At 42.0% G+C, this 21,635-nt stretch overlaps 2 protein-coding genes across 3 annotated transcripts in view; both read right to left on the bottom strand.

Annotated features, from left to right (window-relative positions):
* The window catches only part of NELL1 (neural EGFL like 1), a 277,760-nt gene extending 269,427 nt beyond the window's left edge, over window positions 1-8,333 (bottom strand). The window contains exons 1-2 of one of the 2 annotated variants that reach the window (XM_027732486.2): window positions 8,112-8,333; window positions 4,055-4,183 (exon numbers count right to left, since the gene is read on the bottom strand). In XM_027732486.2, coding sequence (XP_027588287.2) covers window positions 4,055-4,183; window positions 8,112-8,160 — 178 coding nt within the window. In that variant the 5' untranslated portion in view covers window positions 8,161-8,333. The remainder of the gene's footprint in view (window positions 1-4,054; window positions 4,184-8,111) is intronic. The other variant, XM_027732482.2, reaches the window with a different exon arrangement.
* Window positions 8,334-17,578: 9,245 nt separating this feature from the next.
* SLC6A5 (solute carrier family 6 member 5) overlaps window positions 17,579-21,635 on the bottom strand; it is a 30,953-nt gene continuing 26,896 nt past the window's right edge. Inside the window, exons 17-18 of the mRNA XM_039386042.1 lie at window positions 19,981-20,148; window positions 17,579-17,734 (exon numbers count right to left, since the gene is read on the bottom strand). Of these exons, the coding sequence (XP_039241976.1) occupies window positions 17,579-17,734; window positions 19,981-20,148 (324 nt within the window). The remainder of the gene's footprint in view (window positions 17,735-19,980; window positions 20,149-21,635) is intronic.

The following is a 21,635-nucleotide window of genomic DNA, read 5'->3' as shown; positions in this document are numbered from 1 at the left end:
GGTTGTTACTATCAATATTATTAAAAAATCAGGATACCAGCTTCGCTGCAATGTGTTGGACTAAAATTGCATCAGACTGAAATTGCAAACTCTCCAGGGAAAAGAATCTATGTTTTCTCTAGGATAAATTAAATCATGACATCACTCCCCAGAAACTCTGTAACAAACAGTGTGTCACTTACTGTAAGAGAGCTAACACCACTGATCAAATATCTAATTAAAAATAATAGTTTCCCTTTCTCTTGTGCGTGTCTTCAAATCACCCCACTCCTTCATTTCCTCTTTTCACCTCAATGCAACAGAAAAAATGCTCAAAACTCATAAAGCTTTCTGTTTCAAATAGTTTAATTCACAGAAAAGGAATCTTGTTTAGGCAAACAATCCATATTTTCACTACCCTTGGACACATAACTGTCCAGGCTGGGGAAAAATTACCATTCCTCTACCTTAAAAAATGTAAACTTGCTGGGACACACAAAAGAACACTCTCAGTTTGAACAGCTCCATTACAGCCATTGTAGAAAATACAACTTACAAGACAGAAAATGATCCACAGGGAACCTTTATGGAAGCTCCAAGCCCCAATACACTGCTGTCAAAGGCAGCAGGCAAAACCATCCCTATGAAAAACCACATGCCAAAGAACATACTCACAAACTTTTCTTATGTCCTAAACTAGGGAATCCTCAGCGGTGAAAGCCTGGAAAGAGGTCTTCTAATGTGGCTCCATGTTCAGCAAACATCCTGCGAGGTGAAACAGGCTCTCCCCTGCCAGAGCCTGAAAGGCAATCCTGGAGCAGTGGGATGCAGCAAGGCATGTGTGAGTGACTACTCACACATGGGAAGGACTAACCAAAGCAAAGCTGTGCTGAAAAGACCACATCTTGGAGGCTGGAATAGCTAGTCCAGTAGGATAAAGTAATTTTGAAACTAACCACTAACTTTCAGCCTTGCTTCACGTTGGTGAAGTTTTTCTTGTGAATCTCTGAGGCAGAAACTACTACTTCTATCTTAGACACAGCAGTTGTCCATGCATTGCCCCAAGTTCTATATTGGTTTTACTGCATGGCAAGATAAAAAAAATCAAAATTAAGTATCTCCTGGTTCCAGCCAAGGGACCTGGTACACAGCCAGACTGTAGTTGTAAAGTAAGTCACCTCTGTCAGTAAAAGGGAATTCATTCAGCTGCTGACATTTAACAAATAACAGATATGAACAAGAAGGGAAGCAGACAACAGGGCATCCTCAGACTTCCATCCCATCTGACAATCTTCTCCTGACCCAAGGGCTGATGAGCTTTACTGAAGAAAGTAATCTTCCCGAGCCACCTTCCAGAAAGTTTTACACTTAGAGGTGATATTCAAGCACAGGGTTATTCCTGTGTGCATTAGCAAAAACAATTTCTGTTGTGGGAATGGTAAAAAAAAGCTTTATGTACCTAACTACAGCGTTCAAATTGTTTATTCACTTCATACAGTGAATTTTTGTTTATTGCTTCCCAAGAACATTTATCTTTCAGTTCACACAAATTTCATACGTTCTACCTTTTTTACACTAGTCCTGCCTAAGTTCCTAAATTACAGGTGTATTCCTCCAAGGAAAAAAGAATAGAATATCCATAACATCTTCACCATTAACCTTTCAGCAATGGTCTCAATCCATTCTCTGACAAACATCTCAGACTTCTCCCCTACAGCTTTGACCACCAGCCTGTGAAAACTCACCACGACAGTTCACCAGTGTGGTTGCAATAAGCTGCACGGAATAGCAATTAGAATTATTCATATATTTGGGGCACTGCAGCCCTTGGAGGAATGGTTGTACTTCAATACTCTTTGTCCATAACACACAAACCTGAAGTCAAGGTATCTGAAGAAAACACAATTGATATCTTTAAATTAATAAATTAATGCTGCATTTCTGGACATTAATTTGGAAATCAGTGAAAATCATGCTACTTGTTGTATCATAAAAGACTGGAAACAAATCCTGAGGTGGTCTCCATGTCCATATTGGGTTTGTGTGGCCAGGTTTTGGTGGTGAGGGGACTACAAGGGTGGCTTCTCTGAGAATGGGCCAGTCAGCAATGACAGTAACAGGTCTGTAATAACATATTTAAGAATGAAAAAAAAAAAAGTTATTGCACAGATGTAATTGTGGTCAGAGAAGAGAGGAGTGGAAATATGTGAGAAGAACAGCTCTGGCACCACGGTCAGTGCAGAAGGAGGGGCAGGAGGTGCTCCAGGCACCAGAGCTGAGATTCCCCTGCAGCCCGTGGTGAGGCAGTCGTGCCCTGCAGCACATGGGGGTCCATGGGGGAGCAGAGATCCTCCTGCAGCCCCTGGAGGAGCCCCACACCGGAGCAGGTGGATGCCCAAAAGAGAGTTGTGAACCTCTGGGAAGCTTGTGCTGGAGCAGGTCCTGGCAGGGCCCTGTGGATCCATGGAGAGAGGAGCCCACACTGGAGCAGGTTTCCTGGTAGGATGTGTGGCCCCGTGGGGGGTACCCACGTTGGAGCAGCCTGTGCCTGAAGGACTGACCCTGTGGGAAAGTGACCCACTTCACAGCAGTTTGGGGAGAACTGTTGCTTGTGGGGTGGACTCACGCTGGAGAGGTTCGTGGAGAACCGTCTCCCATGGGACAGACCCCACGAGGAGCAGGAGAAGGACCCTCCTCTCCCTGAGCAGCAGCACAAACAACCTGTGAGGAACTGACTGTAACCCCCATTCCCTGTTTCCCTGCACCACTGGGGTGGAGAGGTAAAGCTGGGAAGGAGGGAGGGGTAGGGGGAAGGCATCTTTAAGGTCTGTTTTTACTTCTCATTATCCTGCTTTGATTTTGTTAGTAATAAATTCAATTAATATCCCCAGGCTCACTCTGTTTTGCCCATGACAGTAATCACTGAGTGATTTCTCCCTGCCTGTATCTCAACTCATGAACCTTTTGCTATATTTTCTCTCCCCTGTCCAGTTGCAGAGGGGAGTGATAGAGCAGATTTGGTGGGTGCCTGGCATCCAGTCAAGGTCAACACCCTACATCAGCTCTGACTCCTAAGATGGCCTTGGCCAGATAAAGAATGAACTAAGATTACAGACTCCCTTCCTTTATTATTTACAATAAAGTCAGTAGCACTGCAAATCCAGAACTAAAGCTGAATGGGATCATAATCATTTGCCTCTAAAAACAGCAACAGAGGACAGACATGAAAAAGTGAGACACTAATATGCACAATTCAACACTGAGTAAAGCACAGTAAAGAAAAAACAAATATAGGAAGTCTCCACAATAAAAATGTTCCCAATTGTGCTTTAATTCACATGTTAATCTTAAATGACATAAATGTCTTTCTTGCCTAATAAGCATATTGTAGCAACTCAGTGCTTTCACCCCACAGGACATTGTCTCTTAATCTAGGCCTTACTTAAAATACATTATAAAACTACATCCAGAATTTCACTCAGTAAAAAAATACAAAAAAAAGACATCATTTTAAAACACTTCACAAAATGATCTTAGAATACTGAATGAAGGGGGGGGAATCATAATTCAAAGTGACTTATCCTGTCCCTGGTACTCAGCTTGGGCAGCTAAACACAGTACTGTTCTATTTTCCCAATTTAGCAGCTTTCACAAAGTCGATGAAAGACTTGCTATGTTACTAATCAGTGTCAACACATTAAATGCTTTCTCATAGTTACAGAGCTTTAGTTGTGTGTGTCTCTGCATTTGTATAATCACAGAGAGAAAGAACACAACAGAGTCCATCCCTTGGAACCACTTTCACATATTTAGTTAGAAATAAATATTGGGGAGTATTGAAAACCTACCCAGAAATACTTCCCTAAATATCTCTAACCTCCACTACCTGACAGCACACACAAAACAATGTCATCTGCATTTCAGGAAAGTAACAAGAACTATTCCCAAAAAATAAAAATTAAAGAAAGCAACAGTTAAGTAAGACCACCATTACAGGGAATCACTTAAGCATCAAAGCTTTTATGATTTCATGCAGATAGAAGTGAGATAAGAGAATTGAGGATGTTTCTCTTACCTTGGAATAAAAATGCTTTGCTGGCATTGTGTAGTCCTGAAACCTGTGTTATCCCAAAGGTTGTGTTCACAAGATCCAGTTCTGTGATGATATCAATCTGTAAGTCAGGATCCATTCCAAACCCTACAGCTGTTGGAGGCAGAGAGATCAATTTTTATTTCAAATCAGGTAATGAAAAGAATGGAGAAGAATATCTAGCACAGACATTTCTAGTACCTTCCCACTCACACACACACTGTATACAGTAATTACTTATAAGACAGTACCTCTGCTGCAGGAAAGAGAAGATATTCTATTCCAGTTCTTTCAATTAAACTATTTCCTTTTCAGAGATTTTCCTACACAGACGTTAAAACATTCTAAAACTGATACGTTAATCCAGTATCTTCATAAGGTTAAAGAGCAATAAATAAGGAAAGCATAACCACCTATGCAAACTGATGAGAGAGATTTGCAGCATTCGTCTATTGGCCACACTATTTCCAGGGAGACGCGAGGACTGAGAATTCCTCTCACATTTTATGCTGTGACCAACCAATCAGGCCCACAGCTCATAGTGTACATGCAATCCATCTTCCCAACTGGACAAAAGGACCCTGGAGGAGATAGGGTAGTAGGGCAAAGAACACCATCCTGTAATCTAAGAGCCTGGGGTGACTTACAAAATTGTTTGATACTGCTTTAGAAGGGCACCTCTGTATTTCAGCACAGTTGGCACCTACAAAGTGCGCCAAAGCCACCTACAAACAGACATTCATTCATCTAAACCAGCAGTAGCATCTCTGGGCTGCAGAAGCACCTACAGAAGAAGCACAAATCTAAACCTAAAATTTAGAAAAGGTTTATGCTCAGGAAAAAAACGAGCACTCCTCGATCCAGTAGAGACCTGATGGGATTGACAGAAAAGACAGACTCAAGCAGTTTGAAACTTCTATGTTGAAAAGCTAAGGGCAACTTGATAGTTACAGCACACCAAGTTCATTAAACATATGTCCTTCTTCTAGGGATGGGGAGAGGCCAGCCTGACCTCCGTGTCTCTCTCAACACAGCAATAAGTGTGACAGGAGACCTGTGCCTGAGACATAGGTCAAATATCTTGTGTGGGATCCAAACACTTTCCTAATGAAATTTTTCACTAACGTCATTAGTAATGGAAACAGGCTTCAAGAATGAAATCCTGACACAGCTGAAGTCAATGGTAAAAGTCCCACTGACTTCCATGGAGCAAGGACATTACCTGTAAAGCACGTCCAGATTGATTTCCACTGAGTGGACTTACATTCAGCTTTAAATTGATTGATTTGTTATTCCAGGACTGCACTTCTGGATCAGTTAAGCAGCAAATACTCTAGTTTGATTCTTTGAAAGGTTCTGAGAAATTACCGAGGTGTACAGAACAAACACGTTACACATACTACTCATAAATCATCTGTACTACAGCACTTCCTCCTTTCCTCAAGGATTAAAATTTGTTGGAAAAACGTGTTGTGCTAATGCAGAGGATTCTACTCCACAAGGGACAGAGTAGTAAAAAATACTGAACACTTTAGGTCTCTAGCAACCTTACTCTACAAGGAAAATTAAGATCTAGAGGTGTCTGATGGAACTGAAGCTCCAAGAGTGCAGACACATCCATACATACACAGTGCTTTCATAAGGATATGGGGATAAACACATTTTGTAGAAAATTAGAATTACAGAACCCAGATAAACTTCTCCAAAGGTAAAAACTTCCCAGATAACCAGCAACATCATCAAGTTTATAGTACTATCTTTGACTTACACCCCAGACACTTGGCAGTGAACAACCACAACTGACACTGAACACGCTGACAGACCAAGAACAACTTCCCCTTCTGGAATAAACACCAGCATCAAAACCAGAAAGGTATTATTATTTCTTCTAAGGTTTTCACGAGAAAAGCAGCACAATGTAAATTGTGTGAACCTACCTATCAGGAAAGACAGTGTTTGCTGTCTCTGTGAGGAAGAGAGTACGCTGTTCCTCATTTGAAAGGGCTACATCTATTCAAATCAGATCAGCAATAACCTACTTATATGAAACGAGGTCAAATAGGTACTAAAACTTGCTCAACAGAAAGGACAAGGTATGTCCAGTAAGACAAATCTTAACCCCATTAAAGTAAGTGAAAGCTCTGTCGCAGTCATCAACAGGGTGAGGACAGAAACCACATCAAGCAAGTATAGGCACTCCCATAAATCACAGCAGCTCCACTGCTCTATTAAAACAGTTTATTCCAGCCTGAATACCCAAGGCTCAACAAGTATACATCACTGTAGCTGCACAGGCTTCGATTTATGCCAATGAAGGATCTTGTGTGACAGCTTCAGTGTGCCCCCTTCCAGCTTTTAAAATACTTTCAAAAGCAGAGTGTTTCCAATGTCACAGTAACTATTTAGCAAGATCCTACACTGCTTTAAATACCTAGTCATTTTCCTGAGCTGGCTCTTCAAACTGCAGCAGGCACTCAAAAGTGTAGTTAATAATTAATAAACAACAAATCAGCAGCTTCAGTATGACAACCAAGTCTCCTTTTTCCCTGTGGTCTCCACCAGTCTATCAGAAAGAAACCACAGGCATATCAACTGCACTTGCATCTGGTATTTTATGCTGTCTCTCCTCAGTGGAACAAGCAGCTGCAAATACTGTTTCTTTCTGAAGTAAAAATTAAGCATCAAGTCATCTGCTCTCACTGGAGAACTGTGCAATGCCTGGGCCCAATTCTGGCTGATGTTGCTTTCAATTCCTATTCAAAGTAATTGGGCCATTCCCCTTAAATCAGTGGCTTACACAAGCAACACCCCAAATGATTCAGTCAGGTGGGCGGGAGTAAAAATCATCTCAGGACTTGGTGGATTCGGCCCAATGTGAACTGAAGGCTCTACAGTAGATTAGAGGATTAAGCCATATAATTATGAATGATGTCACTAGGAAATCCCTAAAAGAAATTAATTCTGCCTTACAGCTCCGACAGCTTGTATTCTCTGCTTGTGCCTTTATCACCTACACCCAAGCACCAGCAATCACGCCACGCTCCATCTAGCTAATGTGCAGCCATGCAACATATGCAGCACATTTATAATCTCCTCGACGTGTGTAACGTGCCATTTGGGGATGGAAAAACTTTTACTTAAAGCACACTCAACACAATCAAGCCATTTCCACGTACCCATGTGCAATCATTCAAATGGTAAAGAGGAGGCTAGAGAAGAGGCATTTTGCTCTTTCCTCTCACAACTTCAGTGGCAATTGTTGCATACAAAGAACTTTCAGAGTAGTAGAGTTTTGGGTCCTACTGACCATTTAAAATCTCCGTATGCACTATCAGGGGTAACACCACTACAAAAGGGACGGGTGATATTTTCTTTCAACTATTTCTGTGTCGCATCTCTCTGCAGATTTTAACGAGGTAATAATTACTATATGAATTTAATTATAAAACGTGAATTGCTTTGCACTTCTGATAATTGTGCCGGGTAATTTCCTTGGGAATAGAGCTACAAGCACCAGGGAGAAACGTCCCCTTCATCAGCTCCAACCGAGGAGGAGCGGTACCCGGGGAAAGAGAACAAAGCCTCCGCAAGAAACAAGAAGCGGTACTTGGGTCGTGCAACACTGTAGAGAAAACGGGGCGGGCGCGGCACCGGCTGGAATAACGCACCTGCAGCCGCATCCCGCCCGTACCGCATCCGTCCCGCCCGGCACCGCGGGCAGAGCCACCCGGACAGACCCCCGCGGCCGCCCCTCGCCCGGACCCCCGCTCTGCCCGCCGCCCGTCTCCGCGGGGCGCAGCCCGCACGCCGCTCTCGCAAAACTTTCCCGCGGCCGCCCCGCCGGGGGTCAGCGCCCGGCGGATCCCCTGCGGGATGCGCGGCCGCAGCCGGGGCGGCTCCCGGTCCCCGCCGCCTCCCCTCAAAGTTTCCTCCCGCTGCCAGCGCGCTCCGGACGGCGGCCCCGGCCCTCGCCCTCACCCCCGGGACGGACTCCAGCGCCGCAAGGGACCCCCGGCCCCGCAGCCCCGGCGCGGCCCCTCACCTGCCCCGGCGGCGGCCGCACACGCCCAGAGGAGCAGGAGGGGACCCATGGGCGCGGCGCGGGCGGCGGCGTCCGCCTCGCTCGCTCGCTCCCTCCCTGCCGGCGGCGGCTGCGGGGCCGCACCGAGCGCCGCGGAGCCGAGCCCAGCGCAGCCGAGCGCAGCCTCCGAGGCGCGGAGCGGCTCCGGCGGCAGGAGCAGGAGGGAAGGCGGCGGCGGCTCCGCCCGCTGCCCAGGCGCGGCCCCGACGCCCCCGCAGCGGGGGCTCCCCGCCCGCCCCCCGCCGTGACGCGCGGCCCCCCCGGGCCTCTTCAGCGCCGCCGCCCGGCCACGGCCGCGCTGCGAGCCCCGCACGCCCCTCTGCCCCCCGCGCCCCGCACGGCTCGGCTGGGAGCTGAGCACACCCTTCCCTGCTCCCCCGAGGGGTGAATCTCCCCGAATGAACCACCCCGGGTGGGTGCGAGATGCGGCTGCGGGAGCGCCTCCCCCCCCCCGCGTCCTCCTCCTTCTCGGCGTGAGAATCAACCCTCATTAACTATTTAGTCTTAGTAATAATTCATGCGCTGTATGAATAAACAAAAAGAAGTTCTGGGATATAATACAGAAACCTGCACCCTTCCTCGCCTTCTTGTGTGTCCTTGCTCAACTCAAGTACTTAACTGCTTTTTCATGTCTCTAAAGTGTAAAGGGGAAGCAAAGTATTTAATGGTACTTGTGAGCCATATAAGAATCTGCTCTGATGGCTGTTTTAAAACCTGTTTTCAAAATATTTCTTCCCTCCAGCCCTTTAATTTGACTCGATGCTTGGCAAGAAACTGATCACCGCATGCCTCAGTTCTCTGTAATGTCTCTTCCCTGTAGAACACCTGATTTCAATTTGAAGGAGAGATTATTGGCCCCGATGACATTCCCCCCCTACTGAACAGGAACAGAATGAGATTTCCAGCTGATCTAGCTTTGCCACAGTTCAAAACAAGTCATTTCAGCTGTGAAGCCCAAGGATCATCCGCTTTACTGCTTCCCCTCACCATGGTTTGGTTCTGCACCACACCAGTTCCAGCCATCTTAAATGTAAAATAATAAACTGTGCATTTGGATAAAGTTAGGATGACACCATACAAATCATGCCCATCTTAAGTGGATAGTTGCATTCACACACCTTTACATTGGCAAGAGCAGAGTCTGACTTGGCTCCCTAATTACTTAATTAGTAGGATCTCAGGAAACAGCTGTTCCTGGCTGCAAGCAAGGTGATGCACTCCAGGAAATCTCCGGGGTGGTCATTCCAAAAGCACCTCAGTAATTTATCTCCAGTGTATCAAAACAACTTTTTTTTTTTCAAATATAACTTTTTAGCTTCTTACCTTTGATGAGGATACCCTGTTGTTAGCCCCACTCTTAGCCATGGGGTGTGGGGAGAAGTACACACAAGGTGTACAAGTATATGTGTGTATACATGGATATGCTACATAACCATAGCAACAAGAAAAAGAGGCAATGGTACATCAGCACGTGAAGACACACCCCTCTGATTCCACCCTGATCACATCAATGTTCTGCATAGCGTATACTCTCTTATTTAAGAGATTTCTTTTTGTGAAACAGGTCTGTATATCCAATTCCTGTTAGCTTAGATCCGTTTGTGCTTATTTAGTAGTAAAACCAGTGTCTATCTACACACCAAATTGAATGTAATTCAAGCCAAGTTTTCTATTTTCCATTTGGTACAGAGTCTAAAATAGATATATAATTTAAACTGGTCATGGCTAGATTCTCAAATAGACCTGATTAATCTAAATCTGTATTAAATGCTATTTAAAAATAAAACCTACTGTGTGTACATACAAAAATTTGCACCATGTTAACAGATTTAAAGCACAGCTTCAAACACATCTTGAACAATCTCATGGATAAAGAATGTCCTAACCATTTGTTCTTCTGTTCACTAGAAGCATTCAAAAGCCCACAGGTACTACAGAAAATAACACAAGGAGCTTGGTAGAAAGTGCTCTGGAAACAGACGGTCCCACAGATGTGGCTCTTCCTGTAGTCCAGCTCAGTGCCCAAAGGCTCAGACATTCAGAGAGCATTAGTAATCTTACAAGCATTTTCAACTGACCAGGGCAAATGGATGGAAAAAAAAATCCCATTCTTGCAGCCAATACTACTCTTGCACCTCCTCTATCGGCAACAAATCATCTTCCTTTATCACCAGAAAATCTGACCTCCTGATATGATCTTATTCGAAGTACAAATAGCTGAAAAGCCAGACATTCAGATATTAATTAGAACTGTGTTCCTGAATATTCATAGCAATTACATAAAAAAAATTGTCTGATGGCACTTTTGCAAGAGTGAAATGTTTGTCCTGGCAAGTGAGCTGGATTTCAGCTCAGATAACACTCCTGCGAAATATTGTTCTTGCGCTCTCAGTTGGTCATTGAATGCTTCTTGATTTTGACCTAAATTATTGTGAAGTTGCTAACTGTGTGGTGTTAAACTGTTAGCCCTGCCAGCCACAAAGCTTGTGACACTTTGGAGTTTGATGAAGCATTTTTAATTAGGCCTAGTGTTTTTCTGAGCATTTGTAAGGCCGTTTGCGTGCCACAGCTAAAAGGCAATTTTACTCCAAGTGTATCTGAATATGTGTGGGCTCAGTTGCCAGCTGAACTGCAAACGCTGGGAGACGACAGTGCTTCCACCTGGGAGAAAAAAAAAAAAGAAAAACAAACCCCCATCACCTCGTAGCTCATGGAGTAAAAAGTCTCCATTCACAAAGAAGGTTCGCGTCCCTGGAAAGCCTGGCTCCACAGGGATACTTAAAATCCATACGAGTCAGGTTTGCTGCCAGTAGAGGGCAGGAATGAACAGCAGCACTCACCTGAATATTATGAAAAAGAGTAGGTGTAAATGGGGGGTTACTATACGCCATATCTGTCTTGCACACTGATAAATAAATGTAAAAGGCTATATAATCAGTTCAACAGGCTGAAAGTACCCATGTTGGAATTTATAATTACATAAATAACTAATAAATGCACCGGAATGAAGCCTTACAAAAAGAAATCATTTGTCTACTTCTGTACCCAGTCATGGAGCAACACCTAAGCTTTTTTTTTTTTTTTAATTCCCAAACACATGGTCAGCAAATGTTTGAAGACTGAAAAGTCTAAGATAAACTTTACAACTGAATAATCTGTTTGGTATAAGATGTGCCCTTCAACCCATACCCTGACCATAGGAATTTCAGCACCAAAAGAGTAAAATTATTTCAAACTAGGCACATCTGTGGGCACTGCAATAGAAGACGTACCTTTCTTCCAGGTGTTAAGCAACATACATTGGTTTAAAATGTGGCCATGGTGAATCCATACAATCAAGTTAAAAGGGCATGGATTTTTACCCGTTCCCACGAGTTTAAAAATTTGATGCCATATTGCTTAATGGTGACAGCAAACAACTGTCTTTTACTCCTAAAAATCGATGTGTTGTATCATTGACTTACAGGGGTTGACTTTGGGTATTTGACAAATTCCATGTGCCTCAGTTTTTCTTCCTGAAAAGAGGATTAATTACACTTACCTGTCTCTCAGGACTCTCATGATGCTTGCTGGCAACTTCAGACTTCTCTAAGATGCAGTACATCTGTATGTATAATATGAAAAGAATGACTGGAGTCACTGGGTCCTGCCACTCCCTTTGCCCACACATACACATCTCAGAGAAATGCAAGTTTAAAGGCAGAACAAAGTACTTTTTTGGAGGAGAACTGATTACCAGAACTGGTGAAACAATCCTGTCGTCAGGATCAGCCCTTGCCTGAAATCATTGCCTTGTGCTACCATATTTGATGCCACATTGTGACATCGTGCTTCAGATGCTGTATTTGGGAGTAGTTTCTCTAAAGGTTGTGTCTGGCAACAGTGAAACAGGTTGCATCAGTACAATTCCCATAGCAGGCTGCTGGGGAAGGAAGCACCTGCTTACCAAACCAGTGTTGTGGCACATTGCCCTCACCACACCGCAGGAATTCCACTGGAACCGTGTCCTTACATGTTCCTTCTTCACTTGCTCCTCCCTTAAGCCTCCCATTTGCATCTACAGCAGATATGAACCTCTATTGTTTTTAACAGTTTTACAACCTTTGGGATGATTGAATTCGTAGGATAAGAAAGATTTAAACAAATCCAGTCAGTCCTCTGCTAAGCAATCCATCATTCCACAAGCCACAGAGCACTCAATAGTTAAGAATCCAGCCATTTAAATGATACTTGTTTCTGCAGCTGTGCAACATCCCCATTTCCCACGAGGGCTGTTTCCAGTTGCCGCTCCATGTTTCTAACAATCAAATGGATCAATTCTGCGGATACCTTAAGGCTATGTGTTAAGTAAGAATGATGTTTGTGGAGTGTGTTGGGTGGGGAAGGAGGTGGTGGAAAAAGAAGCATTTCATTCACCAGAAAAGTTGATGTATTTTCTGTTTTAAACACTGGACATTTATTTAGAGTCTTTAGAGCCCATACATTATTGAATAATTTTAATTTATCACATCCAAATATATTAGGCAAATATATAATACAATAAATTGCATTTGTACACATAAATACAAAATTTGAGGTAGGGCCTCAAGAATAATGATTTCTGAAATTAATAACATACAGCATTATAATATGCACTACATGAGATATATACGATGCATCCTTTGTAACATAATATATCTTTTCCACATACAGCTCATGAAAAAATTATAATGATCTGGTTAGGGTACAAATCTTTATCCATAGGCAGCAGTACCCCATAGAATGCCTGTAAATATATATATATATATATATTTATATATGACATTACGCAAGTAATTAAGATTTAACCCATCAGCGATGGGTCCGTAATAAAGTGCCATAGGACACAGGGCGCAAATTCTCAGCTGGTGTAAATTGTCACAGCTCCAGACAAAGCTGTGACAATTTATACCAGCCAAGCATCTACCTTACAAGCTAATACTACATAATATAAAGGACAGATAAGAACATGTTTTAGTCAATCAATAATTTTCCTAACAATGGAAGATTGCTATAAGGCAAATGGTTACCTGAAGATGTATCTAGATGCTATCGGCAAACAGAAACATTGCAAGCATTAAGGTCCAGCCTGGTTCTCACATTATGTTAAACCCATCAGGAAAACCTTCTCTCTTTGGCAATAAAGTGCCTGAGGGTGACAAAGGCAGAAACCCCAATATCCCTCCCCTCCCCCCTCGAGTCATCAACCTGAGTCACTCAGGAATATCAAGCTCTGACCATTTTACAAATACCTTAAGTGCATACCATTCAACTCCAAACCAAGAAACAAGTGACTCTTACAACAGTTTTATAGCAGAACAGAGAAGCTTTCTGGGATGCCAGCCGTCAAAAGCTCTGCTGCCTACAACCCACAATCCCTACAAGTCCATCCTTGATTGCAAGAAGAAGTGGAGCTGCAGAATAAGAAACCAATAGGAAAACCAATGACTGCCATACATAAGCAATTGCTTTAACACAGGCAACAAGAAACCATATTATCCATACAACTGTACATAACAAACAGACCAAAGGTATTTAAAATCAAGCAGGTGTTGGAATTTGATGGTAAGAGACAGTCACACAGCGTATCAGAAGCAATGATCTTCAGTGTGGAGGCACGTCTAATGCGGCCAGTGGAGCAGAACCTAACCAAAAGACTACTTTGACTCAATTGAAACATTACATAAAGACAATCCAAGTCTTTCTCAATTAAAGGTCATTTTGTTAAACCCTTCTTTTGGAAACAAAGTGCTGCCTTGTCTAGCTGAAACACAGGTTTTAAAAATTGCATATTAAAAACACTAGGAAGACCCCAAAGAATTTGAAGATGGCAAGCATTTGCATTAGGTATAATCTTTAATGCATACAATAATGCATCTCAGCTCATCCAGAAACTCAATTTCAAAGAAAAAAATATGCATTATAATTTCACCAAATTTAAACATTTTTTACTCACAAGATAGATAGATCTGCAAGTACGTACATCACATTTTTACTAGTATGGCTTTTTCCCCTCCTTTTTTTTTTTAAAGATCTTTACTGGTATGTTATTAGTTACTAAATTTATTTTTAGAAAATTATCAAAGTACATGCAAACTTTTCCTAGAATATGGTAAATGAAGTGCATTCCCAAACTTCAAGATTACTTCCATTTAAAGAAGACACTGCTGGTTAATTTAATCTCAACTCTCAGATTTGGCCAGTAAAATACTTTTTAAAAAAGTCTGATGTGACAAAAAAAAAACACCTGCTTTTAACAGACAGTGAAAACGTCACATCTTCTGTGATTTTTGTACGCATTTCTCCCCCTTCTCCGAAGGTTTTTGCAAGCCTAGTAATGGGGTCAAAGCTGAAGATAAAGATCAGCTGGAAAAAAAGTCACTATCATCTGTTTACTGAGTTTCAAAGTCAAGCCTAATCCTGCGCTAATGACTTTCCAGGCACAGGAACAACATCTAAATTAAAAAGCAAGCAGATTAATTACATAAATCATGGAAAGCAATTCAGTTGCAATTTCATACGCATTCTGGTTTGGTAATCCAAGCCAAAAGATATCATACCCCAGCAGTACTCCTTCAAATGATAACTCTTTTGTAATTCATGTAGGCAGTAACTGACATCCTTACACTGAGGTAATTTTATTGCAATTAGTTAATCCCAGTTTGTCTTGAGACAAGCTAATAAGTGAAAGGATTCAGTACTCTTAAACTGTTTGAGTGTGTTTTCTTCTTTCAAAAGAGGACCAAACCTGTGAATACTTGTTGTTTTTCAATCACAGTAGTGAAGATAAACTGGCTTGGACTCCAAAAATCAAAACAAGATGCTAAGGAATATTGGCCATGAGAGGCCTAAAGCGATTTGTCCTGACAAAAAAAGCCTAATTTCTACTAGAGGTACTGACTTCAAAACACAGAATCCTTAGCTTCCTTTCTGCACCCAGGGAAGGTCTCTCAGCCTCACCTAGACGTGGGGACCAAATTTTCAGCTCATCTTTCTGGACCTTCATGAGATCAGACAGAGCATGGCTTCTGAAACCCGCCTCTGTCAGGAAAATAAAAGCCAGAAGCAAGAATAACAAGTCATTTATTAAAACAGCAGGCAAAGCTGAAACAAGGGGGCACAGCTTTAAGGCAGAGAAGCTCAAAGGAGGGTCCTCTCCTGCTGCTGTGTGAGACAGGGACCAGCAAGAGCCCGCGGAGTGGAGATTCGGGGGGTCAGCGTAAAATGTTGCGGAATTTGCCCTCCCTTCCCTGGGTGACAACCCCTGACAGCGCTTCAGTTGTTCTGCATGAGGATTAAAGGTCTCCAGCAGTGCCTAGAACTGGCAACACTAATTGCCCCGTGAAAGAGGAAGTTCAGCAAAATGATTAATATATTTAATATACATATATATATACACACACACAGAGAAAAGAAGTTAACAATTTGTGAAAGTGTTACTTTAAGGTTTAGTTTTTAGTTTTCTTCAACTGGATGAAACAACACACCTACTGATCTACGGACACACATGAATGGAGGATTTACCTGAGACCCTGCAATATGAAGACAGACCGACAAAAGAACAGGATAGAAACAGTCCCCTGAAAGGAAAGAACATTTACAGGCTACTACAGTAGCGTCTGGGGAGGGAAAAAAACTGGATAAACTACTCTAAGCTCATCATCTCTACACTGATTGATAAGATATTTATAGGGACATAAAACATCACTAGTACACACTACATGAACACTGATCACTGTTAAAAAATATCATATATGTATGTATAGGATATAACAAGATAATAAAGATTACCGTTTTGCCAATTATTGAAGATATATTTTTCTCCCTCATTCTAGTGCATTTACAATAAGTTGGGCTAATTTTCTATTTAGGTAAATAAATGTACTCTTAAAAAGCTCTATTTTTCACTCTGCCCAATAGGTAACAAAACTATTTTAATCTAGTATTCATATCACTGCTTATATCTGATTTCTAAAATATAATGCTTTAGAATGTCCTACTGCTATGCAATGTTATAATGGCCATCTACTAGATTGTCCTCTCACCTCAATCCTTGCATTTTGTATATCTAAGGTTGCAACCGTGTGGATGACTGCAGTGGTTAATTATTGTGGATTTTGGTTTTTTTGTTTAATGAAAATGTTTTAATGTAAAGAAAACCCCTATTCACATTTCAGAGAGAATACTGCTTCGAAGAATTTATGTGCTATATATATATAATATATAGACCAGTGGGGTCCTGCTATTTCCCCCTTGGCTGAAAGAGAAGAATACATCATCTGAAGGTTATAGGTTATATAAAGATGTTTATAGGCAAATGAACAGGGAGTCACAAAGTTGAACAGCACATCTAACTTCTAATAACTGTTTTCAGGTGGTAACTAGACTACACTTACCACTGTAAGAATACAAAGTTAGGCACAAATTATATGATGGCTTCTTGAGGAGATACTGTAAACAAAAGCAGAGAAACAAGGAAAATTATGTTCAGAGTATTGAAGTGAGTAAAAACACAGTTGCAATTCTTGTGGAACAAGTTTTCAGACACACTGTAAAACTCAGGCATTTCTAATTGAAGTGACAGATATCAAATTATTGAAAGAAACATATGACAGTACTTCAAACAGTGATGCCCATACACCTCATTCTGGCACTATTTCCAAACCATTTCTAGACTCAAATGCACTTTAGTCCCAGTCTCAATTGACTAGTTTTTTTAATTTTGTTCTTATTTTTCTACCTGAAAAGATTAAATGGATTATCGTGTTTCTGTTCTGACTCCACATATTACTTCCTGGTGTGCTGTTCACACAGTCTCCATTTGTTTACATAACATAACAATCCCTCAAAGATGGTATAAATTATAAAAGAAGTGAGCAGACATGATGGGGCAAGGTCTACTGTCAGCGTAGAAAAAGCAACCCCACTTTTCACAGGAGCCGTATGCTGGATTTACACCAGGACTACAAGAGATCCCCTTCTTTGCTCACTTCCAGCCCATCTGAGGGCTGAACCTTCCTTTGAATACACTGGTAGCAAAATCCTAGTCCCATCATAGCCACCTGTTACGAGGATGCTTGTGGGAAATGGGTCAAATCCTGCACATTGTTTCCTTTAAAGATTTTTCAATTCAGTTTTGTTTATTCCTACATCACTGGTATGTCACCTGTCACACGCTGTGGTTTTGCTGTTTCACTGGGTACAGAACATCTCACAAGCATCACCTACACCTGGAAGTGGTCTAGCTGGGTCTTCCCTATGGCATGCAACAGTAAATCCTACTTTCCTAGACAACCACTTCCAGGCACTGTGGAAAAGAAAAGAAGAAACAGTGGGGGAACAAAATAGAAAAAAAGAAAAACATATCAGAAAAGGCTGACAATGTTATTGCCACCCATTACTAATAATTATTAGCATTGTGTCCCCAGTTCCATATCCTTCACTGGCAGTTTAAGTCCCAGGGAGGAGGTTCCCAGTGGATCAATCATGTTCATGTAGCGTTCACCACGGTGCTTGGCCAAGAACGGACCCCAGTCAGGCTGTGGGGAGCACACCAGCTTGAGTCGCTGCCACATGGGGGAGAGAAAAGAGAGTCTCATTTGATGTTATAGAGCAGAATTACAACGCAGAAGAAACAAGGATAAGCTCATTTAAGATTATTGATGATGGCCCTGCAATGCTCAGCGTTTGTTTTGCACAAAGTTTTCAAGATTAATAGAAGATAAGGTGCCCAGATTTTAATTATGTATTCTCCCCCACACCATATGAGGGGAGCTCAGAACCACTGCTGCAGATTGCAAAGCTCTCTTACTGAAGGACATGTGCACAATTACTTAGCCCAATGGTCTAAGCACTGGGTAACTGCATTAAAATAATTGGATTTCTGTTTAGCATATTTCCCAAAAGTATACAGATGACCAAAAAGTAGTACAACACTATGAATGAACAAAGATTTTAATTTTGAGATGTTTCATTTCTATCTGCAGGAAAAAGAAAGAGGAGAATGCTAACCTGGCAAACAACAAAAATTTTCTAATCTTTCTGCTGATTTCCTTATTGAATATATAATTTGATCGGTGCATTCAGAGATAAAAGGGAAAGAAAACATATTTCTGATGACTTAAGAGGGAACAATTATATGTTTATTACCTAATAAAGTGGATCAGACCTCTCTATCAGTTATTTTAATCTCTGCTTAATTACCAGTTTGCAACTCTTACCTCCCAAATCAACCATAATAATTTTATGCAACAGATCCAGTATTGAGGAAATATCAGGCTACAGCTGAAACAGCTTCAGCAAAAGCCCCTTCAAAACAGATCTAACTCTTGGATGGAGGGACAGTAAGAAAAGCACCCTAGTTTTGTGGCAATATGTACGCCAGTGTGACACATTAGAAGTTTTGAAGGAGAACAATTTTCTCAGTGAGAGGAGCTCATGAGACAATGAACAAGTAAATCTAATTCCACATTAACTCATTCCCAAAAGGAGTAGTTGTCTCCTGACCTGTGCACTCCAATGTGCTCTACACAAGGGCTGAATGGCCCTTTAGAGAAGTGACCTGCTACAAACCATGTGCCTGGATGCCTTCCCTGGGGTGTCCCACCACTATGAAAATTCCTCTCCCATGAAATTCTTTTGCTCTATGGGAAGCAGAGTCTTGGTCTTTTCCCTTAGGCATGTGTAGTGTGGCATATTGAGAGACCAAAAAGATGATGCTCTTTTAGTACACTTTCTCTCCTTTTCATTTTTGAAGCATAAAACAGCCCCGATGGGTTTTGCAGGAAAGCTGAACTGCAAAAGCGGCTACGGAAAGGGGAGAGAGCGTCTGTTCCTTCTCCCAGGGAGAGAACAGCACAAGCAGCATGCAGTGACAAGAAGACAGAGCTGAGAAAGCCTCAAAGACCTCAGATAAGAGCATTGAGCTTCCTCAGAAGACACAGTGAGGGCAATAAAGGGATGAAACGCCCATATGAGAAAGGCATTGCTGTACCACACCCTGCAAGGAACCAAGGAGCCTACAGGAAAGGGACAGGGTATGATGGGGGTGGCAGGCAGAGACAAGGCACAGAGATGGAGAGCAGAAGGTGATCACCACATTTCTGGAGCAGTGGGGGGAAGTGTCAGGAATCTGATTTGCAAAATAAACAGGTTAAGCAGGGTAAAAATAAAGTGCCAGCTGGAATTATTCTAAGCCCAGGTGCCAGGAGGGATCAGCTTATTCAAGAAAAATAAAGAGATGAAGAAGGGTAAAGCAAAGATTGCCAGCTAGGTTTTATAATGAGTAGTTTGAGATGTAGAGCGGGAGGTCTCTTCATATATTTTATTCCTGCGAGTGGCGCAACCTCCTGAAGCACATCCTGGATGACTCCAGAACCCAACCATCCCACACTTTGCAAACAGGCAGCTCCTGATTGACATCTCCTAGTGCTAATTGCCAGGGTGCCTGCAGCACAATACACACCAGCAGTTGGTGCTTCTTACATCTATACACTGCTTTTGCAAAAAGGCCAACAAAGCTAGAAAAGCTTTCTCCCAGTAAAGCCATACCAGGATTCATGAAATTTGTAACCCCTTCTAGATTTCAAAAAAAAAAAAAAAATCACTCCAAAGTTTAGGAGCATTTTGTTGAGGAGTGAGGAATAGGTCTACAATTTAAATCAACCGAGCATCTCTTTGCAACACAATAACCAGTTTACCAGAAAGTAATCTTAGCACTATTAGACATTCAATATCACAAAAATCAATGTAAAATAAAAGAGACAGTCTCCTGCGACTGCATTTGTAAAGAGCAAAAAGGCAGAAGAATTACCTCAATGAATTTGCCTGGGGCTAGATGCATTTTTATCACAAACATAACTGGGATCCAGATGACTGAGCAGGCCAGCATCAGCCACCCGAGCACCATGGACCAGCCGGGGTAGTGGTAAGCTCCATAAGTCATCGGCTCCCACTGGTAAAAGCTGAAGCAGAGGATGAACTGGAAACAAGAATGGAAAACAAATATGTTTGAATAAGCAAAACAAGCCTGCTATGCAACAAACGGTAGGTATCCACACACAGAGTTGGAATATATGGAATACAGATAAAAGCGCATACACCTAAGGCAGGGCACTGCCACAAGCTATAATAAACAGCTCAGAGCCTGAATCTAATGAGTTCCAAGGAAATCCTGCAAAATCCCACAAAAATCACTGCATTTGTGCCAGAAGAATTGAAATTAGAATCTTCTCCCTGGAGTAATGTGCTTTATTACATGGTCTATTGGCAGTTTTACCTAATGTGATTATGCTAAGTTACTCCATTTCACTTACTGTATGAACAGCAATACATCTGCTTACATTTGTGCATAATTCAGTAACTTTTGGGAAATGCCTGTGCTTGCAATAATTGCACACAGAAGATTTATAGAAGTATAACTAGGTGAAGGCACATATAAAAATGATCAGTTTTTATTTCCAGAGATGTGGAGTCTAATGAAAGTCTAATATTAGGCTGTTCATATGTATCAAATATTAGCTTTACAGAAGCAATAATAGAAAAGAATTTATTGCTCGGGTTTGCTTTGTCTGTTTCCATTGCATAAAAATTGAATTATGACTGATCAGTGTCAATTTATTTCTCACTACAAGTTCACTATATATTGCATTTGGATAGAACAACAACAGAACATGCAAGTTTGGAAAACAAACACAGTCGGTTCAGATTTGTTTTCCTTAAGAAACAACATAATTTTTAGTGGAAGGTGTCCCTACCCATGGCAGGGGGTTTGAAACTAGGTGGTCTGTAAGGGCCCTCCCCACCCAAACCATTCTGCGATTATATGACTTGTAGGAACTATTCAGTGCTGCTGTGAAATGATGACTTTTTAAAACTCTACACAAATACTGATATCTTGCTGCATACGTGGTCCAGGCTTGAGGACTTCCAGGTGGAAGCATGTGCTCTCAAACAGCAAATGCTGGTAAAGAAAGGCTTTGTTGTTTTGTGCTGATTTATCAAGCTGAAAGCTTTTAAAATGGCTAAAGTAATTATTTCATTCTTGTGCCCAAAAAAAAAAAAAATTATGTGCAATCACAGATTGCACCTGCACTTGGGCTAAAACATAAAGGAAACACTCTGATGGAAATCTTAGACATAGTTATTAGATTTGGACTATAAATCTAGGCAGTAACTGTAGATTTAGTTATTAGACTTGGAGAAAACACACAGAGCAATGGCAAAATTGAGAATGTGACGTCCTTTTTGACTGAACGGAGACCTAAATGCGAAGTGAGTATTAAGTAAATTCGAAGGAAGGTGTTTGAAAGGAGGTGGGAATAAAAACCAAGGCAAAGGAAGAACAGCGACAAACCAAACCCGCTCCCACCTATTTCGGGAGCCGCTTTCCCTGCCCCGGCCGCCGCTGTCCCACAGCGCCACCTGCGGGCACCGCGGGGAAGCGCCGCGCTCGGCCCGGGCCGGGAG

This window comes from Pipra filicauda, unplaced genomic scaffold (assembly GCF_003945595.2).
Source record: "Pipra filicauda isolate LSUMZ 115617 unplaced genomic scaffold, ASM394559v2 scaffold45_size4122338_pilon, whole genome shotgun sequence".
Taxonomy (NCBI): domain Eukaryota; kingdom Metazoa; phylum Chordata; class Aves; order Passeriformes; family Pipridae; genus Pipra; species Pipra filicauda.
The sequence above is the reverse complement of the archived record's forward strand: the minus strand, read 5'-3'. Positions and strand labels throughout refer to the sequence as shown.